The sequence below is a fragment of the Wyeomyia smithii genome, chromosome 3 (genome assembly GCF_029784165.1).
Source record: "Wyeomyia smithii strain HCP4-BCI-WySm-NY-G18 chromosome 3, ASM2978416v1, whole genome shotgun sequence".
Taxonomy (NCBI): domain Eukaryota; kingdom Metazoa; phylum Arthropoda; class Insecta; order Diptera; family Culicidae; genus Wyeomyia; species Wyeomyia smithii.
In genome coordinates, this window is record NC_073696.1 from 231,752,892 (window position 1) to 231,765,341 (window position 12,450).

General features: G+C 39.4%; 1 protein-coding gene across 1 annotated transcript in view; it reads left to right on the forward strand.

Moving 5' to 3' along the window:
* The window catches only part of LOC129731942 (FERM, ARHGEF and pleckstrin domain-containing protein 2), a 152,573-nt gene that overhangs the window by 139,285 nt on the left and 838 nt on the right, over window positions 1-12,450 (forward strand). Inside the window, exons 10-14 of the mRNA XM_055692343.1 lie at window positions 10,359-10,846; window positions 10,906-11,100; window positions 11,157-11,856; window positions 11,912-12,069; window positions 12,130-12,389. Coding sequence (XP_055548318.1) covers window positions 10,359-10,846; window positions 10,906-11,100; window positions 11,157-11,856; window positions 11,912-12,069; window positions 12,130-12,389 — 1,801 coding nt within the window. The remainder of the gene's footprint in view (window positions 1-10,358; window positions 10,847-10,905; window positions 11,101-11,156; window positions 11,857-11,911; window positions 12,070-12,129; window positions 12,390-12,450) is intronic.

The window sequence follows — 12,450 nt, forward strand, 5'->3', positions numbered from 1 at the left end:
ATATTGGGTGGTATTCAATTAATTGTGATTCTCTTCTAGAAACCGGAAGTCGCCATTTTGATTTTTAAAATGGCCACAAGGGTTGTTTTCAGGTATCTGGACATCATCCCGATTTCTACAGTACTCATATGAGGTAAAAGCAAAGCCTTGGTGCAACATTCCGTATCGGAACTCGACCTTCTGTTTATTATACACAGACTTCGCAGCCAACTGTTAAGTGTTCAGGAAAATTGCGGAGCTAGCGCTACGATCCTATTCACACTAACAGTCTTCTCCCGAGTCGAGACTCGAACCTACGACGACTGGCTTGTTAGGCCAGCATCGTACCTCGAGACCAGCTAGGAGAGCAATGAGGTATCAATTGTAATTATATCAATTCGTTCCGGAACATAGACAAGTTGCTCAATATTTAAATGCAATAACTATGGAAATCAAGCGAAATTTTCAAAGTTACAAGTATTTTCATTTGTGGGTGCCCAGATACCCTATTTATTTTTATCAACTTCTATTAAGATGTAAACGGTTTGTAAACCGTTCTCGAAAAAAAAAATATTTTGTTATCAAAAAAGCGCTTCAATAACTATTGAGTACAGTAAATGTGAGCATTTATGGAGCTCAAAAACTGTCGTTTTTTGACTTCCAATTTGTTCTTTGATATTTTCGTTTTCGGCTGACAACGCCTTATTGAGAAATAATTTGATCATTTGGGCAACCATCAAACATGCCAAAAACAAAAATTATGTAGAGGAACAGCTCTTACTTACCTCGTGCGTTCCTCCGGCATTCAAGCTACATGCCCAGCCAACTGTAGTTTGACTATATCCGCCGATTTGTATGATTGGTACACTTCATTATTCATGCGTCTGCGCCAAACACCATTTTTCAGTTTGCCGCCAAGAATTGACCGCAAGATTCTATGCCAAAAATCACCAAAAGCTCGCCGATCAGCCTCTTTCTATAGGGCCACCAGAAGATTCAGTGTTTAATAGAGTGCTAGTTTTGTACGGGTTTACAAGCTACGGGACCTCAGCCGGCCACACAATTCGTAGAAGGCCCTGTCCGGTACCCAGATAAATAAATTCATCGACTACTTCAAATGATTTTTCGTCTATCACCACCGCAGCACAAACATCCGACGGACTACCACGTTCTCCACCAGCCACGATATACTTTGTTTTGGCAGAGTTTATGACAAGCCACATTCTCGGAGTTGCCCTCTTGAATTGTCCGCAAAACCCAGGAGAGTATGAGACTTCATAATGATGGTGCCACTTCTCTGCACGCCAACCCTCCGTATATTACCCTCAATTGCGATGTTGAACAATAAGTCTGACAGCCCGTCACTCTGCTTCCCTGTCATTTATCAGTCTACGAAACATGCTCGAGCATAATCCGCCATAACTCATTTCTTTCTTAACTGAATCGTACGCTGCCCTGAAATCTATGAAAAGATGGTGAGTCTGCAAGTTGCATACTTGAAATTTATCAAAGATTTCTCACAAGGTGAACATCTGGTTCGTAGTGGAGCATCTTCCTTAAAACCACATTGCTATTCACCATCCGATGAACGGCACGATACAGCTGTTCGCTCCCGACTTTGGAAAGTTCGGCGGGAATGCCATCCCTCCCTTCAGCCTTGCAGCTCCTCAGCTCTTTAATTGTTTTTTTTTACCTCGTCCATTGATGGTGGATCCACAGCTTGTCCATCTTTCTCAATTTACATCCTGCCCCTTTCGACGCCCCTGTCTTCCTCGCCGTTTAACAGCACACTGAAATGTTGTTTCCTAGGCCTGGTTACCTCCGATCAATCGGTTTCAGCTTTCTTTTCCTGTCATTGCATCTGACAGGGGTAGATACGTTTCGGTGATGATTCCTTTTTATCTTTTTGTAGAAGCTCCTCGCATCATGCCTAAAGAAACAGCCTTCCGCCTTCGCAAGAACCCTCTCCCAATGTTGACGTTTCTTCAGGTGATGGAGTCTCTTTTCAGCAGCTTTATCAAAATCTCCCTCCGTTCTGGCGCGGTTAATCTCATCCGTCGCTCGCTGGCACTCAGCTTAAAACCACACGTTGGGCGTGGTTGTCGCAGCTGTACCCAACACTTCTCGCGCTGTGGTGCTGATCGTACTGTGGATATGTCTTCACTGTTCGTTCAGGTCCACTAAACTCACTCGTGGAACCGCTCATCAACTTTCTGCGAGTACACTGCAGTCACTCCTCCAATTAATAACCGCTGGATGTTCAACCGTACCAACCTCGTTGTACTCGATATTAATACGTTGTCTAAACCGAGCGTTGATCTTGTATACCACGAATCAACGTTTAATCTTCTGAATGACGTTACGTCTATGACGTCTGAAAAGTGCTATTTGGGTGCATCAAGGTGTGCTCTCGACGTTCCGGCGTGTCAAATAAGTACTACAGCTAGTCTGGCCTCTGGCTGCTACGAAATTGATGATCCTCAGGCCATTTTAGTTCGTAGTAGAGTGGAAGTTTTTTCTATCAATTACGGGGCGGAAGAAACCTTCCTGTCCAATTTGAATCTCCGATAATGATCTGATCTCTTGATGCCGTGACCTAGGTTCAACTTTTAAGAAGGTCTTAAAATTTCTTCTCGTCATCGGGATCATGATTGGTCGGTGAGTATACATTGATTAGGCTGCAATTGAAGAAATTGCCCATAATTCTCAACACCTACAAATTCTCGGTGGGTCGCAGCTGGGGGACGGCGTCGATCCGGCGAGAAGTGCCCTGCCAGTCGTTGCCATCAGGGGTAAGATAGGTCTCGTCGTCCATCATCACCGCCGGGAAAATCGACTTAATCATCTTATTCAGTCGCTGCCGCTGCGTTATTGTCTGCACTCCGAGACCACTGGACGGAGCTGCCACTTGCCATGTGTTTGCCAGGTACTTTTTCACTGTTTGGCCGGTTGCACCGACCTCCCAGCTAAGCGCACGGAGCGATGGTAGTCACTTTTCCCTCGGTCTTTCTCTTCAGCATCCTTTGGAGCTTTTTGTCCCTCAGGTCGTCCGGAATCGGGTTTTCTTTCGATGCTCTGATTGTTGTCCAATAGTACCAACATGTTGTAGACGCCAGGCAGGTGTATACGGCGCACAGTGGGGCAAATTGGTCCGTTGGCGCGACAAAACCTCATAACTCCTTAACAGTTGTTTCCACAGTGTTCATGTCTTCGGCAATGTTGTTCACCATAACAACATCTTTTTGAAAAATGTATTCAGGCAGCTTTAATTTTTTTTTCTACAGATGGCGCTGACATCTATCTTCTGAATAAATGGTGCTAGCCATTTTTTTGCTTCGGGAAAGTTGTTTATATTATCAATTGACAAAGTTGTTGAACATAATACAACTGTAGGACGGACCGTTAAGGAGATAAAATTATTTTCATTATTCATAAACCCAAAATTTCAGTAATGAATCATAGCTGGGACTTAAGTATATATGTTTCAATTTCAGATATATTCGAATTTCCGAGTCATCATGAAATGAATTATTGGAAGTTTGTAGTTGCCTTTGTATAGTTTTTTGCCAACCTACGATGTGTCATCATTTTTGAGAAACAATATAAAATATAATTTTAATGTTATTGTTTGTGACAAAATATTTAAAATAGGAACATTGTTCAATCAAACATTAGTTGGTCATGGTCCCTTTCTAAGAGCTCTTCTCGTTATATTTTATTCCATTTGGCATAGATACTAAACGCTTACTTTTGTTTAAGACACTGTTCATCCAATAACAAACTGTTTCCTAGAACTAATAATTATTTCTGAGGGGTCTTCATACTACTGGACGTCAGTTTTGAAAGACCCCCGAACAACGATTATGGTCGTGTTGCATACACCAGCATTTAGCAAGGCCTATTGTAGGAAAAACATCGATACGGACCCTGCTGATTAATGATTTTTTACATTAATTGACATGAGAACAATCGTTGCGAAAACTCGAATTACTCGGTAAGTCGCAACTAGTAGCAGCTGATTTTTGGTTTAGTACTAGCTAATACCTTGTATTTTAATACAATAATAGTGTCATAGCAGAACAACGTAGAACTTTATGTTTTTCATATTGCCGAAAATGAGGAAAAATTACAAAAAAAACTTGTTTTACACACTATGCCTCCTACGAACCTATTTTTTACAAAACTGTTTTATTATCACATTACACGGTGCTCCCACACACCGTTATTTTAAAAAAAATGCACCAAAAAATCTGAGTACACCATTCGATTCGTTATGACGTTTAGAATGTCTGGTCAAAATTTCAAAATTATCGTACGGTACATTTTTGAGTAATGCCCTTTTGAAGGTTGTAAAGTACAAAAAAGTGATAGAGAAACAACGAAATACTTATTGTAAAGCACGTTTTTCAACCACCATTTCCAAAATTGTTTCTACACATTCCAAGGGTTATATTTCAATACATTAACAATTGGTGGAAAGATTTATTTGAAAATCCCACAGTGCACAGTGGTCTAAACTCGAAAAATCGTGATCGTCCTAGATTTGACTAGGAAAAATTGATTTTATGTACTCAATGTCTTCAGCAAAATTGTTTCATAGAACAAGGCCTTACTTTTGGCGTGTTTAGTTTTTCGATCAATCCACCTAACAGTGAGATAAGAAGAATATTTTTTCTAATTTTCAATATACCAGATTGCTTCCTTCAGCAATGTTGTGGAAAATTTTAAAAGAAAAACAATTTCTGAATACTGCGATGTCCTATCTGTACGTTGGACACGACAAAATAGAGTTTTTTGTGGAACACCTCTCCTTAAAATCAGTTTTTTGTCTATAACTTTTTCTAGAATTGTCAAAATAAATTTTATAAAGTTTCGAGAGAATCTCAGTTGAATGAATGAAATCTTAGAACATTTTGCATTGTTTTGACCATTGCAGACAAAATTATAGACAAAAAACTGATTCTAAGGAGGGGTGCTCCACAAAAAAACTCTATTTTGTCGTGTCCAACGTACAGATGAGACATCACAGTATTCAGCAATTGTTTGTCTTTTAAAATTTTCCACAACTTTACTAAAGGAAGCAATCTGGTATATTGAAAATTAGAAAAAATATTCTTTTCATCTAACTGTTAGGTGGATTGATCGAAAAACTAAAAACGCCATAAGTAAGGCCTTGTTCTATGAAATAATTTTGCAAAAGACATTGAGTACATAAAATCAATTTTTCCCAGTCAAATCTAGGACGATCACGATTTTACGAGTTTAGACCACTGTGCACTGTGGGATTTTTAAATAAATCTTTCCACCAAATGTTAATGTCTTGAAATATAACCCTTGGAATGTGTAGAAACTATTTTGGAAGTTATCTCATAAATGGATGAGTGAGGATTCACAAGGCTTGTAAAATGGAAGAGAAAAAATTCACAGATATTTTCCAGTAGAGCATGCAAATACTTAGCCCTACTGGAAAATATCTGTGATTTTTTTCTCTTTCATTTTACAAGCCTTGTAAATCCTCACTTTCACAATATTATAGCACATTTTCTAAATTATTTTTCAAAGTAAATTATCATGATTTCCAGTCGATAACATGTCTACTGCAAGTAGAAAATAAAATGAGGCATGAAAACTGAATTTCGTTTTTTTTTTGAGTTTTGTCGCGACTTTTCTGGGTTCTGCCCCACAGTGCGGCGTCCACAAAGTACCACACGATGTTCGTTTTCGACGCAGCGAGGTACCGTTTTTGAACGCGCACATTTCTGAACGGAGAAGCATTACTGTTTCCATCATTACGGTTTGAGTTTGACTGATAGAGCAGTCATTTTTTTCTCCTGACTCATGGGTTACTATGATGGGTAGTTTCGTAAGTGCGTGTGAAGGTAAACCCATGAAAAATCGACAATTTTTGTCTAGTTTTTTTTTATTGTAAACGTTAGCGTCCTTACATTCTTAACAAACAAAAGAGATACTTACAAAACACAGAAATACAGGAAGAGAGGCATTCCATTAAGAATAGGTAATTTTTTTTTGGCATGTCATTTCCGATTTAATTGAAACTTTTCACAGTTTTTTGATAATAAGATGATTGACGATATCCGCTGTTCATGTTGACGCGCGACTCCAATTCCAGAAGGGCCTATTCAATATGGTGACTGATGGATAAAAAAAAAATTTATCAGAAAAACGGTTTGTTTGATTGGAATGTTGTCTTCAGTAAAGTTGTAGGTAGTAAAATTGCGGTTCTAGAAAAAATATACACACTGTAAAAAATTTCTCCCATGCCAAATTTTCCAAATTGTCACAAAATGTTAAATATCTCAAAAAATACTTTTTTTTTAAATCTATTTTTACACAACATATGTAGGGGAAGGGGTGATAAAATGGACACCCTAAGCCATTTCCCAATTTCCTCCACAGTTTAACACTACAACTATGAGTCGATAGCGCACATTAACTGAGTCACTAATGGTTAATACAAAAAATAAGAAGAAATACTCAAATATAATATTTTTCGTAGTTTTCATGAGCATTTTCGAAAGCAGTTTTTTGGGGGTAAAATGGACACGTGTGGGTAAAATGAACATATGGAGGTGGTAATATGAACACCTTGGGCGTGAACATCAATTATCCTTTTACAGATAGTGAAATGTTGTTCCATAGCACGTGACACACTTATGCATTCATCAACAGTTTAATTTTCACCGTTTGTCGTAGAATTAATAACAATATATGACCTTATCCGCAAGAAACTGAGAAATGGCGGAGACTTTTTTTACGGACATTCCGCATTCAATGGTACGTTTAGCGGCGGTCATCTGTTCATCGGTCCGAGTTTACCTTTGCGTTTTTCTGATATAAACACGAAGCATCTAGATTTTTCAATAGAAATTAACACAATTTTTTCACGATCACCCCCGCACATTCCATTTTACCCGCACATAAATATTATTGAAAATACCTTAATATATCGAGAAAATCATTTAAACAATTACTAACCTTTGATGATTTCTGCTGATTAGTGGTCTGAGTACAGATATTTGCAGAAAAATCGCTCTAAAATACTGTTTTACACTAGAAAAAACCTTATTTTTTATAGGCCAAAAATAACATCACCACCACGAATGTACACGTGTTTTTTGTTTTTGTTTATTATTTTGACTGTTTGACTGTTTCATGTCGCATACTTTGTCTCAAATAGCTTCTAGTGCTTCTAAGATAAGGTGCCAAAGAAGTTTGTACTATTTTTCAACGTAATAGTCGAGATTCAAACGGGTGTCCATTTTACCCACAATTCCCCTACTACTGTCTGTCAAAATTTGGTGATGGTAAAACAAAAACCAAAAAAGTTATGAACGTTTGAGAGTTTTGACATTCTGAACTTTTTTTGAGTGTTTTTTTTCTAGCTACACATTTCAATGTTGAAAATTTATCACTAAAACATAATTCCAATCAAGCGCGCTGTTTTTGTATCATAATCGATCATTTTTATACTAGCCCCGTTGAAATTGAATATGCGTAACTTACCGGCGAACTGTTATCAGAAGGTTTCAATGTGTGGAAAAAATAGATTTTTAAAAAAGGTACTTTTTGAGATATTTAACTTTTTGTGACAATAACGGAAAAATATTTTTACAGTGTACATATTTTTTTCTAGAACCGCAATTTTATTACCTACATCTCTGCTCATGACACCATATCAATCAAACAAGCCATTTTTCTGATTCAGATTTTTTTATGAATTAAGCAAATTATTTCCAAATTGGTTCAGAATCAGACAAATTTGAATTTAAAGCGACTTCAAATCAAGCTAAAAAACACTGAATACTTTATTTTTTTAGTGAAAGCTCGGAAAATCGCGGGTGTTACAAGCCTACAAAAGCTAACAAAAGATCTAAATGATTCCGCTAAAGCTTGAAAACTCTTAGAACGTGTTAAGCTCCGAACTACCAAAAAACCTCTAACAACGTAAAAAGATAAAAAATGTACCCAAATTATAAACAGCTGAAAAAAAAATCTTAAATAAATTACCAATAATTGGTGAGGACAGAATAGGCAAAATGTAAAAACGATTACAGATTAATCTTGTAATAATCGGAACGCATTTTTAATTAAAAGGCTGAATAATTCATTAAAAAAATTGAATTTAGAGTGTCAAATGAGAAATTTATTACAAACTAGCTGAACTTACCCGGCGTTTCTCGGGATTCTAGATTCCAAAATTCCGTCTGGGTTCGAGTCCTGCCCTCTGGGCATTATTTTTTTCTTTAGTTTAGCCTTTTTAAGCGGTCATCATCTAGGACTTCAAAATAGTATCTGTAAGTGAGTGCAGGCCTTCAATATCTTCCAAAAAATGGAAGTCGCCATCTTGTATTTCAACATGACGTCTTAAAGTGCCTCTAAGCATCGTCCTAAACCCTGAAATATTTATATTAGATGGTGTTCAACCATTTCAGACTGTTTTCTAGAAAACGAAAGTCGCCATCTTGGGTTTTAATACGACATCTTGAAGTGATTTGCAACCTTCAGATATCATTCTGGTTCCAGAAATTCTACAATTCTACGCTGTTTTTCAAAAACCGAAATTCGCCGTCTTTGATTTCATAATGGCATCTGAGGACAATTTTCGGCCTCTTGGTACCGAAAATACCCATATCGATGATGAGGCATTTTGAGTTGTTTTACAGGAACCAGAATTCGTCTTTTCAATACTCAAAATCATATTATATCATATCATATTCCGGGTGTTATCGCAATCCCGGTAATCACTTTTGACCATGTTGGGCTGTATCCTGAAAACTTGAGGTCGCCATCTTAGATTGCAAAATGGCCTCTGGATGCGGGGGTCTTCTTCTGGTCTCTGGAATTTATCCCGTTTCTGGAAAAAAATCTTATTGTGTGGTATTTGGCCATTTTAACCCTCACTCTACCACGGTTACTCTGGAGCACCATAAGTTTGGATGCAAAAACTTTGCTTAAGATCGCTGAATCACCGCTGGTGTCTAATTTCTAAAATACTTCTAAATCACCGGTTCCAGCTCTTGCTACATTTCATTAGAAACTGAAGAGTCCAATACTTTTAGTTTGTTGAAGAAAAAGCTGAGTGTTTGGCAGCCAGATTTAAGAGCATTTGAATGGCTTCGTAATTAATGTGAAATCGCGGCCACGACCCAAGTCAGTGTAAACTGACTGAGTTTTATTAATTTATTCATTTCTGGTCGCTTTGATTTACGGGTTTCAATTTTTTATCAATTTACAGGTTTCAAAATTTGTTGTCAATAAACAAAAAAAAAATCAAGCAACTATCCGCTTAGTAGTAAACTCACTAGCAAAAAAAGACATGAGACGAAGAAAATTTTTCTTAATTTATCGTTTACTGAATATGACAGCATATATTTTTGACAAATAAATTAAGCAAAAAATTTGATATTACACGGCAAGCAAACATTGATCGTCGTTTCAAGCAAATATTTGCTTCGTATAATGCACACTATGAAGCTGCTCTACACTTCTACGACGTAAGTTTCGTGTTTTGATACGATATTCAGTTTTATTGCAATATTGTATGGAAAATTTTCCGAGAAGCTCGGGAATCCCGGGATCCCGGGAATCAATATTCCTATTCCCGGGATCCGGGAATCCCGGGAAAAGGCAATTCCCGGGAAATCGTTCCCGGGATTGCAAACCCTATACTTACTAATGCTACTCTATATGTATAAATATATTCATAATTAATATGCTGATTGTTCAAGAAAATATTTGTGCATTTTGAGTAGGATTGGTAAATATTTCGAAGGCTTTTTACATCCAATTTCACATTCAATTTTACATTTACATCCAAGCTCTAAAGTAACCATGGTAGAGAGAGGGTTAAGCTGCATTCCTGAAAAGCTTTTGTAACATTTCCAGAATGTTGTTATTCATAAAAAAAAAAACTATTTTTAAACTGATAAAAGATTACAGATATACCCGTATTGGGGTTAATGAGGTGTTGTTCAGCTTTTTTTGGGTTGCATTTTGCGTTGTTTTGGTTATTCGACGAAAAAACCCAAAGGTCTTTTTATTAGTTCGTATAATTTTTATGTACTGTTCCTCTTCGTTTACCCATTTTTCACTTTTCATGGTTACTTCCTGGTGTCCGTTGTCTACGAAGCTTTCGGATCCATTATGGTTTCTCTGCTTTCTGAGGCGCAGCCTCGTTTTACAACCTGTAAATTTGCATGAATCTCCAAAATAATTTCACCCAAACTCGATCAGTTCTCCCCCTTATTTACGCTTTGTTTCGATTTGTTTTTTCTTTTATTTTCCGCCTACAATTTGTTTTGTGTATACCCTACAACTCACAACCACCAACACCACCACCACAACCGTTCACCCGGCAGACGATTACCACGGTATCAATGGGAACGTGTCGCTGGACCGCCGCAGCGAAGTTGTGCAATCGCCGAATCGGTACGAACTGGCCGGTCTGGGCGGCAGTTCATCGGATCGTTCCAACAACAATTCCTTGTCGCGCTGCAGCGAAGCCGGAACGTACGACCTGGCAAGTGCCGAGACCAAGGCACGCCAAGGGCTGAACGGGAATGGCTTGCACACCGTGGATGAGAATGTGGTTAACAACAACAATAATAATAAAAACAACAGCTTTGCTCATCACCAGTACCAGAATCAACCGTCATCGCCGCAGTACGGCTCGATGACAATGATTCCCGGTGGGACGAACGGCATGAACGGTGGCAGTGGAACACTGCGCTCCATAGACGAAGAAATCAAGAAGAAAAAGTGGCCTACCGACAGAGCGTACTTCCTGGCTAAGGAGCTGCTGATGACGGAGCGGACGTATAAAAAGGATCTGGATGTTCTCAATACGGTATATTTAGTAACCGATTACTTTTAGTTAAATTTCAATCAAAACAATTTCTTTTGTAGTGGTTCCGCGATGAGCTCACTCCGGAGGACGTCGAAAATCTGCAGCCTTTGTTCCAGTATTTCGACTCGATGCTCGAACATCACAGTGTTTTCCTGCGCGACTTGGAGCATCGGATACTACTGTGGGAGGGCCGCGGAGGACATGAAACCCACCGGATTGGTGATGTAATGTTGAAAAATATGGTTGTTCTTCCAGTAAGTTTGTGATTTTATTTTACTTGTAATCGGCTTATAACAAAATACAATTTTAGATTTACGACGAATACGTTGAGAGCCACCGTGAGGTCCTGCAGAGATTGAACGATCTTTTCGAAAACGACGAACGCTTCCAGCAAACTTATCGCGATTTCGAGCTGCAAAAAGTGTGCTATCTGCCGATCTGTTACTTCGTGCTGAAACCTTTACACCGTCTATTACACTATCAGCTACTGTTGGAGCTGCTGCTGGAGCACTACGGGGACGATCACTTCGATCGGACCGATTGCCACGGAACGCTGATGATGCTAACGCGTACCACTGAGGTGGTCCGGCGCGAGCTGGCCTCGTCCGAAAATTACACCCTGTTGTGTGAGATTCAGCGTGATCTGTTCGGGTTCGATACGCTGGTGCAATCCGACCGCAAGCTTGTACGCCAGGGCTGCTTGTTGAAACATTCCAAACGTGGCCTGCAGCAGCGCATGTTCTTCCTCTTTTCGGATATTCTACTGTACGCATTCAAGTCGCCCCTCACGCAAACATTCAAGGTGCTGGGCCACGTGCCAGTGCGGGCACTGCTCACGGAGAATGCGGAACATAACGCGTTTGTAATATTCGGTGGTCAGCGGGCCATCACTGTCAGCGCGGGAACGACCGCCGAGAAGACGCTCTGGCTAGAGGAATTGACCAAAGCAGCGGCTAACGTGAAACACAAGCCCCAGACTCAGCTGCCGATGGTGTCCATCAAATATTGCAGTAAGTGTTATGATGGGTTAGTTTTTGAACAGTGTAACCGATTTTATTTTCTCAGCATCATCAGAGGAGAATCTAGAATCTTGTGGATTGAATAATAGCTCGCTTATCAACACGCCTGCCAAGCCTCCGTCATCGAGAAACAACACCGCCCTGCATGTGTGCTGGCACCGTGGTGTCACTATCTGTCTGGATGACTATCTTCGCGCTGGACGGGTAAATAAATCCTCAGATTATAAGGGAAATATTTTGATCCATCTTTTTTTTTCTTTACAGAATCAAATTTCTGGCTATCTATTGCGCAAGTTCAAAAACAGCTCCGGCTGGCAAAAGCTGTGGGTCGTGCTGACCTCGTTCTGCTTGTACTTCTACAAGAGCTATTCGGACGATGCGGCACTGGCCAGCTTGCCCCTGCTGGGCTACTCGGTCGGACCGCCCGGCATCCAGGATGCCGTGCAGAAGGAGTTCGTGTTCAAGCTGTCCTTCAAAAATCACACCTATTTCTTCCGGGCAGAAAGCGAGCACACCTATCAAAGGTAAGTCGATTTTTATTTGTCCATCTAAAAAACCGTTTGAATTTCACGCATGAGTTTGGTG